General features: G+C 49.2%; 1 protein-coding gene across 1 annotated transcript in view; it reads right to left on the bottom strand.

Annotated features, from left to right (window-relative positions):
• Positions 1-23,447, bottom strand: part of ARHGEF18 (Rho/Rac guanine nucleotide exchange factor 18) — a 97,384-nt gene extending 73,937 nt beyond the window's left edge. The window contains 12 exon segments of the mRNA XM_066343397.1: positions 4,779-4,835; positions 4,838-4,919; positions 5,047-5,152; positions 6,156-6,233; positions 6,833-6,877; positions 7,439-7,496; positions 8,128-8,242; positions 8,876-9,020; positions 9,675-9,676; positions 9,725-9,967; positions 16,418-16,542; positions 23,372-23,447. Of these exon segments, the coding sequence (XP_066199494.1) occupies positions 4,779-4,835; positions 4,838-4,919; positions 5,047-5,152; positions 6,156-6,233; positions 6,833-6,877; positions 7,439-7,496; positions 8,128-8,242; positions 8,876-9,020; positions 9,675-9,676; positions 9,725-9,967; positions 16,418-16,542; positions 23,372-23,447 (1,132 nt within the window).
• Between the last annotated feature and the right edge of the window lie 350 nt (positions 23,448-23,797).

The following is a 23,797-nucleotide window of genomic DNA, read 5'->3' as shown; positions in this document are numbered from 1 at the left end:
GCTGAAGAGTGGGAGAAAAGGGTGGAGGGGTGGGTGGGGTCCGACCTTGAAGGGCCTCAAAGGTAAAGGTCAGGAACAGGACTGTCTAGAATGGTATTCCTTTAGAGGGGCTGATCTCTGGGAAAGCATATCAGCTTCATTCTGGAAATTCACCTTCTGTAATTACCTGGAGAATGACTCATTCCCTATTCTGTTTAACTTAACTGTGGGGCTCTTTCCCATGAGGGACAGACAGTGATATGTGCCTTTGAATACCTCTGATGGTAGATAGGCTTTTGGTGAGTTATACCCGGGAGGTGCCTGCTCTTAGCCTTTTGGGAGTGAGACACAGCTGATCTGGCCTCATGTGCCTCCTTAGATAGGTGTGGGGGCGGGGTCAAAGCCCAGGGTTAGGGTCTATGATTTAGACACTAGCTTTGTCCTAACAATAACAACAAATAGTGATGATGATGATGATAGGTGCTACTATTGCCTTTCCATACCAGGCACCTTGCTAAATGCTACTGCTATCATTTCTTTTACACAACCTCAAATATTCCTTAATCTCAAAGAATTGTCTTAGATATCAAGTGATGTCTCCTACGTAGAGATTTTAATATGATAGCAAACCCAAAGGTCAAATCTCTATGTAGGAGTTAGTTTCTTTAGAGTATATAATTAGTGTTGATTTTTCCTGTAATAAAACAAAACATTAAGTATGGCTCCTGCCCTGCCTTGCATCGTATTCTAGACTTGGTTACTCAATGGTTTCTGCTAGCCACAAGAACAGTTAATAACAGTGTTATACTTGTACCAAAGGGTTCAATCTGATCCTTAATATCTGGTATTTTGCCAGTAAGTCTGATAAGAGATGATAACAAGCCAGTCATAGAATTTGAAAATAAACTCTAATCTTTCCTTAGCTATTTTAGGCTTTTATAGAAGGTAAGGACTTATGCAAAACATTTTTGCAAGTCTGAATGCTTAATATTATTGAATAGAATTACTGGTAGCTTATTTTAAAGCAAAGGAAAAACAGCTGAGCATGAATTTACTGTCTTTAGAACAGTTTGAGAAAATATGGTATAAAGGTGTTTTCAGTTTCTTGTTTTTTAAATAGAATTATTGATTAATTGATCTTAGAGAAAGAGAGAGAGAGAGAGAAACATTGATTTGTAGTTCCACTTATTTATGCATTCATTGGCTGATTATTGTATGTGCCCTGGCAGGGGATTGAACCTGCAACCTTGGTGTATCTGAAAGATGCTCTAACCAACTAAGCCAGGGCCAATTTCTTGTTATTTTAAATATTATTATACACAGCTACTATTAATACCGTTTCAGTGAGAAAACCTTAAAAATTGTCCCTAGCCCTGGCCATATAGCTTGGTTGGTTAAGCATCGTTCTGATATGCAAGGGCTGTGGGTATTAGGTTGTGGGTACCAGTCAGTGCATGTACTACAGGAATAGATCAGTGTTTCTGTCTCTCTTTCTCCCTTCCTCTTTCTCTAAAAAAGAAATCAATCAATAAATTTTAAAAATTGCCCTCAAATATTGACAATAAGCACATCAAACAACAAAATGTCTTTGATATACAGTATTAAACTTTTGCTCTTCAGGCAGCTGTAATTTAATTTTTTTCTTCATGTTTTTTCTTTTTTAAAAATTGAGATATTTATTTTATTTTAAAATATAAAATTTTGTTTTGGGTACAACTAAAAAAATTAAAATATTATTTTATTTTTTGATGAGAAAGACAGAGAGACAGGAAGGGAGGGAGATGAGAAGCATCAACTCGTAGTTGCATCACTTTAGTTGTTCATTGACTGTTTCTCATACGATGGGGAAGTGAGGAGCTCAAGCTGAGCCAGTGACCCTCTCTGCTCAAGCCAGAGACCTTGGGGCTCAAGCCAGCAACCATGGGATCCCATTAATGATTCTGTACTCAAGCCGGTGAGCCCTCGCTCAAGCTGATGATCTTGGGGTTTCGAACCTGGGTCCTCAATTTCCCAGGTCGACACTATCCAGTGTGCCACCACCAGTCAAGCCAAAAGATTATATTATTGTTATTTAAAAAACAATCACTGACCTGTGGTGGTGCAGTGGATAAAGCATCAACCTGGAACACTGAAGTCGCAGGTTCAGAACCCTGGGCTTGCCTGGTCAAGGCACATATGAGAGTTGATGCTTCCTGCTCCTCCCCCTCCTCTTCTCTCTCTCTCTCTCTCTTTCTCTATCTCTCCCCCCCACCTCTCTAAAATGAATTTTTTAAAAATCAAATAGCATAATGTGGCAGTGAATTGGTGATCAGGGGCTCAGGTTTTGAGATTGCATCCTGCCTGTGTGATGTTGAGCAAGAACTTAACTACTTTGGGCCACCATTTCCTCATCTGTAGAAAGGGAAAATACTAGTGCCTATTTTACAGAGTTATTGTGAGGGTTAATGAGAAATCTGTTTAAAATACAAGGTGTTTGAGATATTGTAAATGTTCAGTGGTGTAACGTTACCCATTATTATTATTATTTGTGCAAAGTCTTCTGTTACTGTAAAATGATGTTTAAGAAATTAGTTTCTATTGGAACCCTCCTCTTTCAAGGTCATATTTGTGGCCCTGGCAGGTTGGCCCAGTGGATAGAGTGTCACCCCAGTGTATGGACTTTCTGTGTTCAATTCCCAGTCAGGGCACACAGGAGAAGTGATCATCTGCTTCTCCACCCATCCCCCTTCCCTCTCTCTCTCTTTCTCTCTCTTTCTTCGCCCTCCTGCAGCCATGGCTTGATTGGCTCCGGCGAGTTGGCCCCAGGTACTGAGATGGCTGTGCAGTCTCCACCTCAGTTGCTAAAAATAGCTCAGTTGCCAAGCAATGTCCTAGATGGGCAGAGCATCACCCCATAGGAGGCTAGCCCAGTGGATCACAATCAGGCGGGGGCATGCGGGAATCTCTCTCTCTTCCTCCACTGCTCTCACTTAATTAAAAAAAAAATCATATTTTAAAGAGTTTATTGATCTGCTAGGTAGAGTAAGTCATTTTCTTGCTTCAAAGTAAGGTAGTTCATAGATCAGCAAACTTTTTCTGTTAAAGAGCCCCATAGTAAATATTTTCAGCTTTGAAATCATGCTGCAAAACACTCCACCTGCCTCTGTAGTATGGAAGCAGCCACTCACTTATATATCATCTATGGCTGGTTCTAGATCTTTGGCCTTATCCTTTTTTCTGCCAACTTCTTAGCTGCCCCTTGAGTCAGGTGCCTCAGATAGGGCTCCAGAAGCTTGATGCTGGCCCGGCAGTAAGGCCCTCCTGTATCCTGTCCAACTCAATCCCTCCACTGTTCTGGCCTCATGTGCCCCCCATAAAATACAGGAAATCAGCAGGAACCAGAAATCACCTGCTGTTTAAAAGGACTTCAGGACACTGAGGTCAGTGCACTTTGCACTTTGCAAAGCCCATGCCAGCCTCAGCTAAAAACAAGTTGTGTGTCAGAGTGCAGGTTGTAGCTCCTTTGATGAATAGAAAGTTCAAAGCAGCACAACCCTGACAACAGTAGCCACTAGCAGGACACCCACAGCCTTACACCAGGCAAGACAGCTGGGCTGAGGCACTCTGAAAAGAGGAAGGAATGAGGAAGAAGGAACTAATGCCTTGTATGGAGCCAGGAAATGCGAGAAATGCAAAATCTGTGGCTCAGTTCACAAGGCTGTTCTCCATCTCACTGATTCTCACCTGGGCAACCCTGTCTTCCAGGGAACATTTGGCCATGTCTGGGCCATATTTCATTGTCCTGATTCATGGCAGGCATGCTACTAGCATTTAATGAGTGAAGGCCAGGTATGCTGCCCAACATCATATAGTGCATCAGACTGTCCCCCACAATAGTGCCAAGGTTGAGGACCCTTCACTAGCCCACAGTCCACAGTCTGAATACTCACTACAACCATCATGCACAACTTGACTGACACGCAATTGCCGCTACCTCCCCTCCATCCCTACAAAGTGGGACTCTTTCAAAAGGCAGACCTCTAAATCACAGGAAAGACCAGAGTCATGACCCTCTAGGGTCTCTTGAACCCAGTACTCTTCCCTGAGCAGAGATCTTGACTTTTATTCCCTGGAGAGCTCTGATAGGCAGGAAGCTGCCTGTTGTGGAGTACGCTGTATCCCTCCTCCAATTCATAGGTTGCAGTCCTAATCGCCCAGTATCTCAGAAGCAACCTTATTTAAAAAGATGATCATTGGTGATGTCGTTTGTTCAAATAAGGTCACACTGGAGCAGCGTGGGTCCCTAATGCAATATGACTGGTGTCCTTATAAAAGGAGAAATTGGGACACAGACCCACACAGAGGGAATATACCAAGCAAGGGTTGCAATTTTGTGGCCACAGGCCAAGCAACTACCAGATAGGAGGAGAGAGTCCTGGAATGTATCCTTTCCTAGCACCTTCTGCAAGAACTTTGCTCTCAGACATTTCTAGAACTGTGAGAATACATGCCACACAGATTGTGGAACTTTGTTATGCAGTCCTAGTTAACTAGTACACTGCCTCAGTTTGAAGAGGATTTTTACAATGATGAAACTGAGACTTAAAGGGAATTTTTTTGACCCCTAGCTAACCAAATGGTCCCTACCCTTAAGGACTGATCCCCAGTGCTCTCCAAGAAGCCAAGGTCAGTCCACCCTTGGCAAGGATGAAATGGGACAAGAATGCAGTAAGTGAAGGAGGCCACAAGAACAGTTTGGAAAAAGTAAAGGAGAGAAAATGGCTGCCATCCAAGGGGACCGGCTGGGCCAACTGACTTACTAGAGCTGAGAAAGGGTTTGCTGCACTGGGGGCAGTTGGAGTGGTCAAAGAAGGTTCTCGTGCTAGCTGGTGGCCATTGACACATTCCTTTCTCTCTGGAGCATCCTGACCTTTGTCCTTTAGATGTGCTGGGCTCCTCCCCTGTGGAGGACAGAGGTGGGGCTTAGAATACTCTGTGCATCCAGACTACCTTGAGTTACAGGGCTCTGGGGCCAAGAGCACCCTGACATGCTGAAGAGGGGGGAGTGTCTGGGCCCCACCTCCTGACCTTGTCCTTATGCCTGGTGACTCGACTGTGGAGGGAACTGAGTCTGCGCTTCACTCTGGCAGTGCCCCTGTTACTCCTCTCCATCTTGCTGGCTCCATCCTCACTCCTAAGAGGTGAAAAGATGGATGAAAAGGGGACAGTAGGCCCAGAAGACCATTCTGAGCCAGTCCTGCATGTTGCTCCTGGAATGGATCTGCCATCCATCCCCCTGTGGCCTTCTTCTCCTGTTTCACCCTTTCTACAGTCCCCAACTCTCCCTCCTTCTTCCACTCACTTATTCACTCAACAAATATTTGAGGCTGTTTACAAAGTTCCAAGAACCATAGGGACTGAGTTTGCAGGGCCCAAGTAACATAGTCTCAAGCTTGAGGTCCCTTGATGGGCCCAGGCTGGAAATCTTGGCTCTGTCATCTCTGTCTCCTCCCTTTGACTCACCCCTCCCCACCTGCTATCTAATCAGCCTATAAATCCTGCCCATTCTTACTGCCAGATTTCTCTCAAATCCAGTTGCCCTTTCCTCCCACAACACTCAAGCCCCAGATCACTGTCACGCCTCTCCTGGATTATGGGCACACCCTCATTTAATAAATACTAGGTCAGTGACAAACAAACCCGGCCTGGCAGAATCCATCTATTCCCTGGAGTGAGATTCCGCACCTCCAGTCTGTGCCCTCGCCGGCCCAGCCCTGCCTGTGTTCACCATCCTCAGTCACTAAAGGGTTATGCTCCTTAGCTTTGCAGAGGAAATCTGGCCTCTGCTGACTTCCCTCACTGTCCCTTCTCCCAGTCACACCCTGACACTGTTCCCCAGTCCTTGCTGTTCCTCCAGAAGGTACTGTTTTCTTTTCCCCACCCTCAAATCTACTCTTCCATCAGAACCCAGCCCCAGCTGCCACCTTCTCCAGGAAGCCTTCTTCCCACTTCCGGGTGTATGAGGAGCCCCACCCTCACCCCCACTGTTGCTCTTGGTGATCCCAGTGAGAGCATGGGGGCTGCAGCTCAGAGCCGGGTGCAGAGCTCCACCAGTACACGCCTGTGCAGATCCAGTGCCAGGCTCCCACCCACCTGCCTGCCCGCAGCTTCCATCTGCAGCCGCTCTGCCTACTTACTCTGACAGGAACTCAAACCAGGTGAGGTTTGAGTGAGCTCCTCTCAGACCCACTGACAAGTGAGTGGTTTGCTGGGCCCTGTAGGACCAGAGAGGACAGACACCTGGGTCTGCAGCTCCCTCCCTCCCCGGCTGTCCCCCTCCTGCCCCTCTCCCTCAAGACTGCTGTGAATAGATATCTGCCCGGTGCCATGGTCCAAAAGCCCACCCTTCCTGCATATGTGGGCTTGTACAGATGGTCACGGGGCGTATGTTCTGACAGCAGGCAGAGTTTGGGAAAGATGACCCTTTCTCGTTTGTGCAGAGGTGTATGATGGGCTAGTGCAGCTCTCTCCTCACCACATGATAGCCCCGTTCTTTTCCCGATCACCTCTCCTCCCACCCTTCCTGTCCCTTTCTCCCTGCTTCTCTACAACCTGTTTCCTACACCTGTCCCCTATCTCTGTTTACGCTCACACCTGTCCTCTTACACCTGTGCTTCCACATCTGTCTTCCATCCTTATTCCTCCAGACGTGTGATCCCCACACTTCTTCACAACCTATCTCCTACATCTGTCCTCTCCCACACCTGTCCCCCATACCTGTCCACTCTCCTACCTGTCCCCAGACTTCACCTTCATGTTTCCCACACCTGTCCCCCATACCTGTCACTCCCTTATCTGTCCCCCTTCCTCTTACCCATGGTACTGTCGAAGTTCTTGCAGCACCTGCTGGACCATCAGCCTGGAGTGGGAACAAAACAGCCCACAGTTGCCTGACCTGTGGTGGCGCAGTGGATAAAGCATCAACCTGGAACACTGAGGTTGCCGGTTTGAAACCCTGGGCTTGCCTGGTCAAGGCACATATGGGAGTTGATGCTTCCTGTTCCTTCCCCCTTCTCTCTCTCTGTCTATCCCTCTCTCCTCTCTAAAACAAAAACCAAAAACCAAACTGAATAAATAAAAAATATATATATATTAAAAAAAAAACAGCCCACAGTTGTCTCATTATAGACATATTCCCCGAGATGAGCGGGGGTAGCCTCCCCTGCCACAAGTCCTGACGCAGACCCTAACCAGGAGCCCCAACCCCTCTCCTAATACCATGTTGAAAGCTTTCTGAGAGGCCAGGGTCCCCTGCCCAAGTGAAGGATGGTGTGGGAGAGAAGACTGAGGTTATGGGGGGACTGTGACTGCCCCAGTCATTTACTGCCAACAACACTGCAGCCTGTACACTCCCTCCTGACCCCTTGACCGTCCACTGGGCTCCCCCCACCCCCTGCCCCTGCATAGGGCAGACACTTACACATGCTCTGGCTCCACACGGTCCTTTTCCAGACACTCCAGCACTGGGGGCTCCAGGCCTGGAAGTAGTCCCACACCAGGAGACACAGGTGTGAGGAACTCTGGGGTAGGGCCAGCTGTGCAATGGGCCCCGTGACCTACCCCTGCAGAACTGGAGACCAACCAGAGAGGACTTGCCACTCACAGGAGGAGAGGCGTGAAGAGGGAAGAGACCCAGGGACAGAAGAGTCTCCAGAGTCTCACAGACCTTACAATGTGCTAAGTGCTTTGCACGTGTGCGCTCACTGAACCCCCAAGTGGCCCCAAGGAGGTAACATTTATTGTCTCAATTTATGGAGAAAGCTGCAGAGGCTGAGACTTGTTAGAAAGGGTAGATTCAAGTTTAGCCTGCAGGTCTGTCTGACACCGGATAGAGACAGCTCTTAGGACAGAGATTCAGAGACAGACAGGGAGATAAAGAAACAGAGTCAGAGACAGAAGGGAGAGCAAGGTGCAGTCCACCTTGGCTCCGTGCTGGAGGCCTCTCTTTCTCTCTGGAACTCCCTCCCTCAGGACCTCCAGGGGACCTTAAGCCCCCTCCATCTCCTCTGGGGTCCAGCTGGGACCCCATCCAGGGCACTCTCCTGACAACCCCCCCCCACACACACAACCTACTTGGTTTAAATGAGGGAACCCACTAGGCATGGCTACCTTTTACAGCTGGGGTGGGCACCTCCAAAGCCTGAGAGATCTCTAGGGAGCTGATCTCATCCAAAGACACAGGAATGGACTGTGACCTCATTCTTTTCTTCAGGCTGTCACATTCCTGCAGGCAGCAAGGATCTCGCTCAGCCAGGTAGGCACTCCAGGCTGCAGGAAGGCTCCCAGATAAATGATCTTGGCTCCAGCCTCTAGCTACATGCAGGGTTCCCCCCAGCCATAGGGCAGGTGGATTTACCTAGCAGCCAAAGATTTGCCATACCCTCCCAGTCATGGGCTGCAATACCTTCCCACCCCCAATCTGTGGGCTGGGGCCCTGAAACTGTGAGTTACAGATTCCAGCATGTCCCCAGGTCACAGTAACCAACAAAGATGCTCAAGCATTTCCCAGTTGTAGGATGGAGTCCCAGACTTGAGACAAGGCCTCTCAGTTGTGGACTCCAACCCCAAACAGGGCTTCCTTCCAGCTGCAAAAATGCTGAGACATCCCCCTGCTCCCCAGTCAATCGTTTGCACTTTTGGCCAAGGATCCCCTGCTGTAGACCCTCCTCAGTAAATAATCCTTAGGCCTGAGCTGGAATGTCAGGACTCAGAGACTCACCAGTCATGGGCTACAGCATAGACAGCCAGCCATGACTGGTAAGCCCTTATGGGTAAGGCACTCCTTCCTACCCTCAGTACCTGCTCCTGGGCCCAGAGGTGTGTTTTATTGTCTGGGGTGGCAGCTGCTTGCACCCACCTTGCCTGGGTGCTCTGCTGGGGCCCCACCCCTAGACAGACAATCTTTAGTCCAGGCTTGCGTACCTTTTCCAGGAAGATTCAGAGCAAGGCTAGCCAGGGTCCGAGGGAGACAGGAACCCTCATTCATAGTCGAGGAGTCAAGGCTGAGCCTGGTGGAAGAGGGGAAGGAGTCAGGACTTTGGCAAGTCTTTTCTACCTGGCTGCTATCCCAACTCCAGCATCTGGGGGATCAGGTAGATCTGCAGATGATGCTTCCAGGGCACAGAGAGGGGTCCCCATCTCCCTATATCAGTGGGGTAGTAAAGGGGGCAGCCAGGCTGGTGGATTTGCTGAAGGTACATTTGTATCACAGACCCCCCATTTTTACATAGACTAGCTTTATAACTGGGGTGACTTGAGAGGGGTGGAGGGGGTCAGGTGCAAGGGGTAGCTAAAGCACCCCCCTTCAATATTTGGGACTGCCACTGTGGTGTGTGTAGAGTCAAGCAACCATTGTGTTTTGATCCAAGTGCATCTGTGGCTTTGTGCATGCATGTGCAACTGGCATACAAGTCAAATGTTTAGGCTTATATGTATGGGTTCAAGCAAAGTGAGTGTGCAAGCCTGTGGCTTGAATGTGGGTGGTGTGTATACTTGTTTTGTGTGGTGGGATAACATCTACCTGCATGGTGCATGTACTGCATCATCTGGGCTTATACATACTCATTCAACATGCGTGTTTGCCCGTGTACCCGGATTTGTGTGTCCAAGCATGCATGTGTGTCTTGTGAGAGGGCTGCCTTTGTCAGTGCAGACACCTCTGTACCTGGGGGGGGGGGTGTCATGGAACACATCAGTGGTGGGGGACCAATCTCTGCCAGCTCTCTAAGCAGCTCCGTGACCTCTCCCAACTGAATCTCCAAGGCAGGCCATGGGACCCCATGGAACGGTAGAAAGATGAATCTCTTCCTGCTGATTTCCTAGGGGGTCCACTGTCCATGGTTCCCCCAGGCTGGCTGTCAGGAGGTGCCCCAAGGCCCAGGTCCTGGAGGTATTCACTGCCCTGAAGGGCCCCCAAGTCCAGGCTGAGGTCCTCTGTGCTTTTGTCAAGCTTCCCGGGAATACCATCCTCCTATAGGTGGTAGGAAGAAGAGGTCATTGGCTGAAGGCAGCAGAGGCCCCCAAGACCCAGACCCTGCCCATTCCCCTCCTTTCCATCTTGGGCTCAACTACCCTTCTCACTGCTGGTGGGGTGAAACTGGGGGGGGCAGTCCCGCAGCTGTCTGTCTCACCTGGGCCTTCAAGGCCTTATCCCAGAAAAAGGGGCCGAAAGTCTGGACTTGCAGGCCTGACTTCACTTTACTCTGAGTTTCCGTTTGACCTATTGTCTTAAGGAACTTCTGCCCTACCTGCACATCCTACTTATTTCAAGGCTTTATCGTGCCTGCAAATGCAACTTGTCAAAGTGCCATGCAAAGATACATTATTCTTGCCACAAATGGTGAGATTTCAGGTGGTGGCAGGGCTCCTAGTCTTGTCTGGGGGATGCTGGGGGATCACTGGTCTCCTGGACCCTGAGTATTCCTTCCAGGCTGGGACAAGGGGGAGGCAAGTGAGGCAATTGCCTTGGACACAGAACTAAAGAGGGCACCAAAAACTCAGGAATCAAGATAATATTTTAATGCAATTTTAGAACATCTCAAAGGCAATGCAAGGGGATCCATGATGAACAAATTATCAACATGTTAAGAAATGACAGTACTGAACCCTGCACTCTCCTGGCTCACTGTCCCCGTTTCTAGCCATGCTCCTTCCTACCAGAAAGGATTCTGGAACATCTGAACTGTCAGTCTTTCAATGCCTGCTCCTCCTTAGCAGGTAGCATAGTACAGAGGCTCCAGAGTTAGCACCTCTTGCTTCTGGCCCCTCTGAAGCCTTGGGTTCCCTCCAACCCAGGAGGCAGAAACCTGCTAGATCCACAGAAGTGCATCCCACAGCAGCTCCACTAGGGGGCATTGTTATCCCACTTTCCAGATCAGGAGGCTGAGGCACGGGGAAGAAAAAGAATCGCCCAGAGCTACACAGAAATGGCAGAGCTGGGCTCAAATTCAGGTCTCTCTGCATCCAAGCTCTACACTATTTCTTTACTTGCTGCTTTCGACTTTTTCCTTCTGCTTTCTTTTTTTTTTTTTTTTTTTTCATTTTTCTGAAGCTGGAAACAGGGAGAGACAGTCAGACAGACTCCCGCATGCGCCCGACCGGGATCCACCCGGCACGCCCACCAGGGGCGATGCTCTGCCCACCAGGGGGCGATGCTCTGCCCCTCTGGGGTGTCACCATGTTGCGACCAAAGCCACTCTAGCGCCTGAGGCAGAGGCCACAGAGCCATCCCCAGCGCCCGGGCCATCTTTGCTCCAATGGAGCCTTGGCTTCGGGAGGGGAAGAGAGAGACAGAGAGGAAAGCGCGGCGGAGGGGTGGAGAAGCAAATGGGCGCTTCTCCTGTGTGCCCTGGCCGGGAATCGAACCCGGGTCCTCCGCACGCTAGGCCGACGCTCTACCGCTGAGCCAACCGGCCAGGGCCTCCTTCTGCTTTCTTTGTCCTAACTTTTCTTTCTCCTAGTCATTCTGTTTGTCAATTTTTCCAGCCAAGGCACCTGCCTGTTCTTCTCCTTGGGGACCCTTTACTGCCAACCCACTTAGAGTCAGTCTGCTGAACTGCTATTCATCCTTCAAGACCCAACGTGGTATGCCCTCCAGGCTATTGTCTTGACGCCTTGAAGTGAGGACTGGTGTCCCTCTGTCCCTTTCCAGGCCTTTGTTAGGACTGTACTCAGATAAGGTTTGGTAGGCAAGTGGCTGGGTGGGCCTCTCCCATCCAAGGCACTATGTGATCTCAAGGAGCCCTTAGGGACTGTCCAGTTGGTGACCTGAAACTGTCACCCTGCATGAATTCTGCAAGAGGACCCCAAGATAGTAGTCCTGGATAAAATATAGGATATCTAGTTAAATTTCAATTTTAAATAAATAATTAACTTTTTTAGTATAAGTATGTCTGAAATGTTGCAATATTGGACATTCAAATCTCACTAGGTATCCTGTAATTTTAGTTGTTCAACTTTGCAACCTCATCCCTGGGCCATTTGGCATGGCCAGTCTTTAGCCGGTGAGGGAGAACGGAGGGATTCCTGCTGTGGCTGGCAGGAGGCAGTGGCAGTGCCCACACTTGCTTTGGCATAAGAAGGGGGAGTTATGCAGGATCTAGCCTCTTCCTGACCTCTCCCACTTGGAGCTCTACATTTCTGACCTCTCCCTTCTAATTCTTTTTATTATGGGAAAAATATACATAACAAAATTTATTATTATTATTTTTACCATTTATAAGTTTACAGTTCAGTGGAATTAAGTACACTCCCTATGTGTGCATCCATATCACCATCCATCTCCAGAACTCTTCATTTGCCCAAATAGAAACCTTGTCTCCATTAAACACTAACCCCCTACTCCTGTCTACCCACTAGCCCCAGGTAACCTTTAATCCACTATCTGTCTCTATGGATCTGACTCCCCTAGTGACTTCCTATAAGTAGAACCACACAATATCTGTCCTTTTATATCTCATTATTTCACTTACTGTAATATTTTCATGGTTTATCTGTATTCTAGCATGTTATCAGAATTCCATTCCTTTTTAAGCCTGAATAAGATTCTGTGCTATGGATGGGCCACATTGTATGGATGTAAACAAAGTGCACTGTGTTTATCCATCATCTTCTGATGGCAACTTGAATTGTTTCCACCTTTTGGCTGTTGTGTATAATGCTGCTTTGAACATGGGGCTGCCAATATCTATTTGAGTCCCTGCTTTCAAAATGTTGGGTAGATACTTAGAAGTGGAATTGCTGGATAATTGTGTGTTGGAGTTTTTGAGGACTGGCCATACTGTTTTCCACGGCCTCCCTTCTTCTGGAATCTCTCTCCTTTGTGCCCATTGATCTGTTTCCCTACCACCTCCCTGGCTGCTTCTATTCTGCCCCTACATCTGCCCTTTACACACCAGGGTCCCTTCTTTAGTCTCTGCCAACATGCCCACACCTCAGACCCCAGCTTGCTCCTGTGACCTTGGCAGCAGCTCCTTTCAGAGCTTCAGTCCCATCCCTGGTGCCCTCACAATCTTTTTTCTCCTCTTCCCTGAAAGGTTTCCTGTGTCTCTGGTTTTCATCCTCCTATAAATATAAACACATAATCAGCACAGCCTCTTGGCCTGGGCCATGCCCTTTTCCCTCTCCTACATCTGGTGTCCCTCACAGGAGGCAGAAGTGGGAAAGTGGCCAGAGCTGGGAGTGGTGGGGGCAGGGGCACAGATTGCCTAGCTCCTGTGGTGGGCACACCAATAGAGGAAGGGACAGGAGCTTGTGGGGACTTACACCTTTCATCCAGCATCTCCTGAGTGAGAAAGAGTGGGAGCTGGCCCAGTGGGCCTTCCCCAGGCATCTGACTAAACACTGTAACTGGTCCTCACATGCCAGGAAGGGTGCAATAAAGCCAGGCTCTGCTCCCTGGACCCTGGGGAACCTTGGGGGAATGGGGTCTTCAGTCAGGCACAGAGGCAAGATGTCCCAGGAATCGTTCCTCTGTAGACGGGCTTACTATGTACTGATTTAAATAGTGCGTGGACAAACGTTTCTTTAACTACGTTTATCTGGTTTTCTATTAGGGAAAAGTAGCTCACCAAAGTGACTCCATACCTATGCTTTCCCTTGTTCCACTTTATCATGTCAGAAAGGGAATTGGTTTCAGGCAAAATAGCAAATAAATACCAGGACAGATGGTCCTTGAATGGAAGCCTGGTAGAAAGGCCTTAGTCCATGTTTGCAGCCCTGGTATGGCTTTATTAGCTCAGTGTCACCATAGGCAAGTTTCTATGGAACTCAGTTTTCTCATCTCTAAAATGGACATAATACTGCCTTGTCAGATGGCTCTGCAAGTGACATGAGATGAAGTTTGCACATTGCAAGTGCTCAATCAATGGAAGCAAATGGTGGTTGCTGTTTTTATATTTCAGAAGTCGGGGTCCTTCTTCTGGGCAAGTTGATGACTGTGTCAGACAGAGTCATCCAGTTAGTCTCCTGCCACCTGGAGCTAGCCAGAGACGACTGGCGATTACACCCGGAAATTATAATCGACTATGACGGAATGTTCCAGGAAGTGGGCTGGAGGAAGAATAGAAGAAAGGGGGCCAGCTAACCCCGTCTGGAGGAACAGAAATTCTGGATTGTAATTTTACTTAGAAAAAGCCCTTTTTAAAAGCACAATGCTCAGGGTAACCAGTGGTGTGAAGACCTACTAAGCACAACTTACTTAGGAAAAGTTAGACAATTGTACAGCTTTCATAGCCAAAACTAAACCAGAAAACCCTAGTTCCAACCACATAAAGTAGTCTTCATATGGCAGGTACATTATTCCTTTAACTGGCAATATTGGTCAAGTTTCATATATTTAAAAATGATCTACATCTTATTAGTTCATAGTTTTTTGTTTTTAAATTAATTAATTAATTTATTTTTTGTATTTTTCTGAAGCTGGAAACGGGGAGAGACAGTCAGACAGACTCCTGCATGTGCCCGACCAGGATCCACCCGGCACACCCACCAGAGGCGATGCTCTGCCCACCAGGGGGCATGCTCTGCCCCTCCAGGGCGTCGCTCTGCCACGACCAGAGCCACTCTAGTGCCTGGGGCAGAGGCCAAGGAGCCATCCCCAGTGCTCGGGCCATCTTTGCTCCAATGGAGCCTTGGCTGCGGGAGGGGAAGAGAGAGACAGAGAGGAAGGAGGGGGTGGGGGTGGAGAAGCAAATGGGCGCTTCTCCTATGTACCCTGGCCGGGAATCGAACCCGGGTCCCCCACACGCCAGGCCGACGCTCTACCGCTGAGCCAACCAGCCAGGGCCTAGTTCATAGTTTTAATAAAGAGTTCTACTAAATGTAATCAGTTAATCAATCAAATCTGAATCAATCAATCAAGAGCAGGTTCCTAGAGGAAGTGACAGGGAACCTTGTAGGAATGAGTAGGAGTTGGCTAGGCAGAGGCTGTGGGTGAGGGCATTTCGGGCAACAAAAGAACAGGACGTTCAGAAGCCCACAGGCTTGAGAGCTCACAGCACCTTCCAGCAGCTGCAACAGAAGGGTTCCTGGTGACTTCAGGGGTCGGGCTGGATCAGCAGTCTGGGTAGGCCAAGCACAGATTAAACCTCTAAGCTCCAAACAGCAGTGGTAGGGAGGCTAGGGGCTCTGGCTTGCCTTAAGAAAGATTAAACAAGATGCAGAACCCAGGTGGGCTTGGCTGGGGGCGGGACAGCAGCTGGTGGGGCGGTGAGGACATCTGTGCAGATGGCCTGGGAGAGTGGTTTTGGTGGCCTCCACTGGAGCCGAGGAGAAAAAGGAAGAGGTGTGGACAGAACTGAGGGCCATACGAGTGCCGTGTTCACAGGGCTTGGAGACAGACGGGGAGTGAGGGGACAAAGACAATGACTTTTCTTGTCTCCAGCTCTGCTGGTCAGGTGACAGTGACTGGGACCCAGGTTGAAGGGGTTTATTTGCAGGTGTTGGTGTAGGGCCTGCTGCACACTCTGAGTGCCCTCTGACCTCCAGGCCCACAGTTTCTCCATCACCATCTCATTGCCCAACTGCCCGCAGCCCATGGTTCCTACTCAGGAGGTCCAGAACCCTGGAAGGGACCAAACTCAATTTGCATCTTGGTCCTATTTTTGTTTAACCTGGATCATCCCTGACACTTGGGCCAATCTGTTCCCTGCTTGGGCTCTAGTGTACTCATATAAAATAACAGGGGCAGATATATAGAATGCCCTTCCTTAGAGTGCTGGGCAGTGTATAACGCCACCCAGATCCTCCTTCAGTGAGGACACACAGCCCCAGATGTTGTGGAAGCTGTCAGTAGGTGGTTGCCAGCTGTCAGCCCCTTCTGGGAAATCATACCCTTTCCTGGGAAGCCCACAGACCACAAACAATTGATGTGAGGTTGTAATGGCTTGGCCATCTCAACCTGGCTTGAGACCACCCTGCAGAGCTGCTGTAGCTCAGAGCTCCCATGTGAGCTTTTCCTTCCCTTTACATCCATCTATCTACATACCGACTCACCCAAAGAACCACCCTTCTATCCTTCCTTCCTTCCTTCCTTCCTTCCTTCCTTCCTTCCTTCCTTCCTTCTTTCCTTCCTTTCTTTCCTCCCTTCCCCCTTCCATCCATCCATCCATCCATACATTGTCTATATATCCATCCATCCATCCATCCATCCATCTATCCATCCATCTATCCATCCATCCATCCATCCATCCTTCTATACACCCTTCCTCCCTCCCATCCCTTCCTCTTTTTATTCCAGAAATTATTTGTTTTCTCATCTGTAACATGAGATACTAACTAATTTCCCAGGTTTTAATGAGGCCCCTGACACGGAGTGCTTGGTGGCATGTAGGTGCTAAACAAAGTGTGCTTGCTGGTACCAGTGCCATTGCTCCTGCCTGCTCAGTGGTCAGACACCTGCCTGCTCGACCCCCATGGCAGAGAAGAAGTCTAGGTGCTCAGGCCTCCAGGATCCGCTGCTGCTCTTAGTGGCCAAGACTGCAGCACCAGGGTCAAAGGGTGGGACACATGGCTTAGACTCAGAGCCTGTGGAGAAAGGAGGGATAGATGTCAGGGATGAGCTGGGAGGTCTGAGGAGCCTTGAGTTCTGCATCTGCCATGGCTTTCCATGGGCCTCAGTTTTCTTATCTATAAAGGGGGGGGGCAAGGATGGTCTTAATGATCCTGAAGCTAGTGTGAATGCCACCACTTCCTCATCCTGAGCCTGTGTCAGACATTCTATGCAATCACGAGACTCTTTCCATTTGTCCCCTTGGAATTTCTCCCAGCACACTGTTTCTGGCAGCTGTCTCCAGTTTGTCTACGTGGGTTCATGAAATGAAGTCAATTTGTCATGCCTGTGCCACTGAAACACCCTCATTTGGAAGGGCTGGGTCCCTAAAACCAAATGAGGTGCCCGATTCCACACTTGGAAAGATTTCAGGCTGTCTCTTGTCCCCTCCTGAATCTTTGAGTTCCAAGGATTTGGGTGGCATGTTATAGAGGAGAAAACAAGGGCTTTGGGATCAATCAGATTGTGTCCCTTCCTGGACCTGCCACTAATAGTTGCACACCTTTGGAGAAGGCGTCTCTCAGAGCCTCAGCTTTCCCATGTGAAAGTTAGGTGTGACAATACCCACTTTTCAGGGCTTTGGTAAAAATGAAGGGGCCCAGAGTGTGTCAGGCATAATGTCAAGGTGCTTGGCCAGTTTGGCCACCTTTCTTGCCCTCCAGGTCAAGAGGATGCCCTAACTTGACCTTGGATTCTGGACTGAGCCCCTCGCCGTGCCCCTGCTCCCTACACTATAGTTACAGCATGTTACTCCTGACTACTGGGATACCCATGGAGGTACCCACTGCCTGTAAGTAAAAGTGCAAATATCCTACTTAGCCACTGGTGACCACCAGGGTCTTCCCCATGTGCGTTGTCCCTGGTCCTGCAGGACTCACTGCCTGAGAACCCCCATTCCTGCTCTAAGGGTGCCTGCATAAAGACTTCACCCCACTTCCTGCTCAAATCTCCATTCACCCTCCCTCAAACCTTGGTGCCTCCCTTGTGCACATTTTATTTCATTGCTTTGACATCTGGACTCCCTTCACTTCTTCGCCCCTCACCAACAACATCCTGAGCCCTGCTCAAACAAGGGAGGTGGGGGAGAGTACCTAGAAAGGAGGTAGGTGAAGGGGCAGGAGCAGCCCAGTGTGGGGGTACATGGAAGGACTTTCCAGCACTTCCACACTCAAAGAAGTAGCTGCTAATATTGGGGCAGAGAGAAGGGAGGGACATGGAATGATGGATGACTTAGAAAGTGCCAAGATAGATCCCTACTCACTCCATAGCTTGTGTCTCCCATGTCTGGGTGACCCCATGTCCCACTTTGCTGGGGACAGTTCTAGTTAATGCTACTAAGCCAAGGTAAGAGTACCCCCTCATTCGGCCCTGGCCGGTTGGCTCAGCTGTAGAGCATCGGCCTGGCGTGCGGGGGACCCGGGTTCGATTCCCGGCCAGGGCACATAGGAGAAGCGCCCATTTGCTTTTCCACACCCCCCCTCCTTCCTCTCTGTCTCTCTCTTCCCCTCCCGCAGCCAAGGCTCCTTTGGAGCAAAGATGGCCCGGGCGCTGGGGATGGCTCCTTGGCCTCTGCCCCAGGCGCTAGAGTGGCTCTGGTCACGGCAGAGCGACGCCCCGGAGGGGCAGAGCATCGCCCCTGGTGGGCGTGCCGGGTGGATCCCGGTCGGGCGCATGCGGGAGTCTGTCTGACTGTCTCTCCCCGTTTCCAGCTTCAGAAAAAAAAAAAAAAAAAGAGTACCCCTCTTTCACTCTCCAACGGGTATTGGTTGGGTGATACGTTTTGTGGCCACCCTACTTATAATCATCATTGCTGGCAGAAGGGCGGGGTTCTGATGTCCCTCTCTATTCCAATGTGAGGTAAACAGAGAGAGGGAGACAGCTCAGGGCTGTCAGTACTCACTCACATTCCCTATTCACTCAGCTGCATATCTACACACGCTGCCCCAAGTTTTAGGAGGTCATGAAGCTTATACAATTTGGGGTGGCCTTTAAGAAAAAGAATACAACATTATGAACACAAAATTGCTGGAGCTTTTGGGGCATAGCAAAAACAGCAGAAAATAGCCAAGGCAGAAATAAACACATTTGATAAACACATGAATGAAAAGGGGTTACATACACACATACATGTGTGCAACCTCCCTCCCCCCAAAAAACCCATAGAAAAATGAGATTGGAAAACATTTTGGCAATTCCTCTAAAAGTTAAGCATAGTGCTAGCATACGACCTAGCCATTCCACCCCAACACTTGTACACGACTGTTTATAACATTATTATTATTATTACTATTTATTTTAGCAAGAGAGAGAGAGAGAGACAGACAGACAGACAGAAAGAAAGACAGGAAGAGAGAGAGATGAGAAGCATCAACTCATAGTTGCAGCACCTTAGTTCATTGATTGCTTTCTCATACGTGCCTTGACCCTGGGATTTTAGCCAATCCTGTGACCCTTTCCTCAGGTCAGCGACCCCACGCTCAAGCTGGTGAACCCCTGCTCAAGACGTGATCTCAGGGTTACAAACCTGGGTCTTCAGCATCCCTGGTCGAAGCTCTATCCACTGTGCCACCACCTGTCAGGTAGCACCATTATTAATAGTGAAAAGGTGGAAATGGCCCAAATGTTCTTCAGCGGGATGAATGGATACACAAAGTGTGGCCCATCCATAAAATGGAATGTTACTCAACCATAAAAAGGAGTGAAGCATGGACACAGGTGACAACATGGCTGAACCTTGAAGACATTATGTTAATTAAGTCAAAGAAGCCAGTCACAAAAGGCCACATGCTATGTGATTCCACTAACATGAAACGTCCAGAATAGGTGTATCTACAGGGCCCAAGGAAGTAGACTATAGTGGTTGCCCAAGCTTGGGGCGAGGAAATAGGAGATTGTGGAGTGAAGATACAGGCTTTTTGGTGGGGTGATGGAAATGGTTTAAAATTGTGACGTCTGCACAATGCTGTGAAAATATTAAAAGGCATTGAATTGTACACATAAAGGGGTGACTTACATGGTGTGTGAATTATATCTCAATGAAGTTGTAACAAAAAAAAATTGTTGGGGCCTCTCATAGAGTTATGACTGAGCAGATGCACCGGGCTTCAGCTCCATTTGCTCCAGAGGAGGTGAGCCTTTGATGCCCCTGGCAGGTCTCAGGGTGTGGCAGTGCCACAGTGTCCACCATTAAGCTTCCCCAGCTACATCCCAGGCTGTCTGAAAGTTCCACTGCCCTCATTAACCCTGCCCCTCCCCTCCCCCACCCTGACACTGAGGCAGCATCTGTGCCCAGGAAATGTTGGAATAAAACAAGCAGGCTGGAAGTGGCAGAAAAACCAGATGTAGAGATGGGTCCTGGAGGCTGACGGGAGTTTGGGAGGAAGTAACGGTCCTATCTCCAGGCCATGTCCTTCAGAGACCTCAGGAAAGGCTGCAGGGACTGCCTGCTTCACCGGGCAGCCTGCAGAGCCTAAAGGCAGAAGCTCATGCCTGGCATCTGTGACCCTGCAGATTTGGCATCCAAAGGCTAAAGGTGAAATGAAAGGTCAAGGGTAAATTCAGTCCTTTGATGGAAGTTTCTAACCCAGGAACAGGCTGAGCTGGACCCTGATGACATACTCAACTCTGATCCTGGTGTGACATGCTGAGTCCCAACCTTTGCGTCATAAAGTCATAGACTGTCATTCAGGGTCTGTGACACCAGGATGGGTGTCATAGCCCTCTCCACTTTGTCCCTCAACACACATGAGCCCCTAGCTCACTATTCTGCTGCATGCTTCTCTCCTGTCCCCACCACTCTTTCCCTCCCTTCCTGCCTGATGACCAAGACTCTCTCTGATCCTCTGCAGTCTTTGCCAGAAGACTTTGAGTTGCTCTGCACCTTTCTTTTTTCTTTCTTAAGATTTTTATTTATTAATTTTTTAGAGAGGTGGAGAGAGAGAGAGAGAGAGAGAGAGAGAGAGAGAGAAGGGTTGAGGAGCAAAAAGCATATATCTATATGTGCCTTGACCAAGCAAGCCCAGGGTTTTGAACCAGTGACCTCAGCATTCCAGGTCGATGCTTTATCCACTGCGCCACCACAGGTCAGGCCATCTGCACCCTTTTTCTACCTCCTGTTGTAGTGTAGTTCTGTTGTAGTGTATTTGTGCACTTCTATACCAGAGATCCCAAGAGCCAAAGATGTCTCCAGACCTGAGTTTTATTAGCATACAGCCATGCCCATTGTAGGACAGCTTTCATGCTGCTACAGCAAAATTCAGTCATTGCATCAGAGAACATATGACCTTCTAACCTGAAAATTTTTTACACTCTGGCCCTTTACAGAAAAAGTTGGCTGACCCTTGCTCCACCGTGAGGTCCATAAGGGCAGGTTCTGTCTTTGATCCACTTTAACATCTTCAAGCCCCAAGTAGTGAAACCATATGTGTATCAGTCAACTCCTATGTACCTGAGCTAGAGCTGAGCCTATCACATACTTGCATTATTCTATTGCCACGACAACCCTCTGACTCCCCACTTTACAGAAGGGGAGGCTGAAGCTTAGAGAGATGGGCTGATTTTCTCAAGGTCAGGCTGGTAAGAGGTAGAGTTGGGAAGTAAACATAGAGATTTTCAACTCAAAGCAGAGGATTCATAAGCAACAGGTCGTTCTGTGGTGAGTTGATTAGTGGATAGATTGGTGAATAAATGGTTAGATGGATGAATGGATGGGTGGTTGAATTGATGGATGGATGTTTAGATGGTTGGATGGATGCTGGGATAGTTGGCTAGCTGGTTGGCTGGCTGGTTTTTGAATAGATGAATGGGTGAATGAGTGGATGGATGGTTAGGTAGATGGATGTTTAGATGGGTAGATAAACAGATGGATAAATGTATAGTTAGGCAGATGGACAGATGGATGAATGGACAGTTGGCTGGTTGAGTGGAAGATACTTGGTTGGTTGGATGGATGGTTAGGTGGATGGATGGATGGATCGATAGTTGAGGGGTATTGGAAATGTGGCAGAGCCCAGATGCAGTGATGAATTACATCCAGAAGATGGCATTCTGAGGAGATGAGTTGGTGAGATATAGATGGAATAGGTTCAAAATCATGGCAGAGAAGCCAGGCAAGAAGGAAATCAAGTTGACGTATAGAATGCACTTAATATGAACTTATTATATTTTAGAAAATGAATGAAAAAGTATGGCCAGAAGGGGTAACTGGAGCAACTGAGAAAAAGGGGCAGTACAGCCCAATCCCAGGAAGATCCCAAGGATCTTCCCCACAAGTCCCAACCCCCTTTCCCCAGCCTTGTTGCCTACTTAAATCCACCCTCCCATTTTCCCAGGAAGTCCCATCAGGCACCCAGACAGCCAGTTACAGAGCTTAAGAGGGACACAAACAGGACATTTTTCCTATGCAGGACTAAAGATTGGAGGAACACTGTGGAGGAATCACTCTCTGCTCCCCCTTTGGAAGGAGCTATCAGCCTGGATTCAGGTCCCAAGCAGCCTCTTCCACCAGCAGCACCTGCAGCACCAGCCATAAAACAATGTAAGAGTCACCGTGGTTCCCACAGCTCACTTGCCCACCAGCCAGGCTATAAGTCACAACCTCAACCTACCCAGGCTGGGAGATCGGCTGGGCCTGGTGTCCAGGAGCAGGTAGACCTTCATAAGGACCTGGGTCACAGACGGGCACCTTGCTGGTCTGTGGGTGATGTGTTAAATTCTCCAGCACTGCCATCCACTGGTGGATTAACCCTCACCCCGGCTTTCCAGCTGCCCACACTGGCAGCTTTGCTCACTGGGCAGCACATACAACAAAGGTGACCTTGGAACAGACCCAGTTAAAATACTGGCTCCTCTAGCTTTTCTTTGCTGTGTGACCTTGCGCAAGTCACTCAACCTCTCTGAGTCCAGCTTTGCAAGGCTCGACAACTGGCAGCAATTTCCATAATTATGATTGCTCGTCTATTACCACCTTCTCTCCCCAGTGCCACCCTCAGTTCCCCTTAATGTTGCTGTCTCCTCCAGCAAGGTGCCCAGCACACAATAGGCCCTCAGTGAGTCTGTGGATGGAGGAGCTAATGAATCTTCTCATGCCTCACCCCCATCTCCTGAGTGGACATTCACTGCCATCTTGAATAAGTATGCAGCTCTTGCAAGCGATGATCACCAGAATTTGTTGAGGCTGAGAAGAGGTACTTGTGGAAAAGCAGTGGCCACAGGGGCTGTTATCACACTGTGTACCACATCATGACCCTGGACATCATCTGCTTATCTTCAAGGGCTAAATTCCTACTCAGATTTAAAAAGTATCTTTTTGCAAAAACAATTCACCCAGGCTGGAAGATATAATCCAAGGGCCACTCTAACCCGCACAGAGGTAGACTGAGGTCCAGGAACTATTGGCGGGGGCACAATACAATGCACCTGTGTGTACAAGGGAGGTGCCTATCAGAACCCGTGGAGTCTCACCTCTTGTCCCCTTTGCTGAGCCTATGTCCTCTAGCCATCCCGTTCAAACAACATCAAGGGCCCCAGGAAGCTACTGAGCTGCCCTGAGGGAGATCCAGGGCCAATTCTCCCTTTCTGAAAATTTACCTTTTAAGACAAGTTATGGCAGAGCCTAGGGAGATGTCTCCTCCTGGACCCACAAGTCTGTAGTGTTCCATAGAGCTTCCAGGGATGCAGAATTGGGGCTGGCTCAGGCAGTTTGTGACCCAGGCCAAGAAGAGGCTTGAGGTGGGACGGTGGGCACCTTGTCCAAGGAACCCTGCCTGGTGGCCTGTGCCCACTGCTCACTGCCTGCCCTCTTACCTCTTTTGAAGGCCCACTGCTTCAGCCACAGCTTGGAGAGGGCCAGCCAAGAGTGGTTGAGTACTGAGTTAGCCATAGGGGCTTGCTTGGGAGAGTGAGTGCTCAGGCTGGGACTGAGCAGGAAGCTCAGCCAGGAGTCCTTGCCAGGATGGGGCTGCCAGCAACAGGGGCGGGACTGCCGAAAAGGGCTGCTGGATGCAACAGCTGGGGGAGCCTGGGGCTGGGGGTGGGGTGGGGCTGGGTTCCTGGCTATGGGGCTCAGGAGCTCCAGCCTGTGGGGAAGCCAAGCCCTAGCAGCAACAGCACCCTCAGCCTTATAGGCCTCTTACCTTGGCTGGACAAAACATTCCAAGAGGAGCTGAGAGCAGCGTGAGGAGTGATGACTTTGGGGTCCTGAGGTGAGCCTGGGTGCGTGAATGTTTGTGT

The sequence above is a fragment of the Saccopteryx leptura genome, chromosome 6, assembly GCF_036850995.1.
Source record: "Saccopteryx leptura isolate mSacLep1 chromosome 6, mSacLep1_pri_phased_curated, whole genome shotgun sequence".
Classification (NCBI taxonomy): domain Eukaryota; kingdom Metazoa; phylum Chordata; class Mammalia; order Chiroptera; family Emballonuridae; genus Saccopteryx; species Saccopteryx leptura.
The sequence above is the reverse complement of the archived record's forward strand: the minus strand, read 5'-3'. Positions and strand labels throughout refer to the sequence as shown.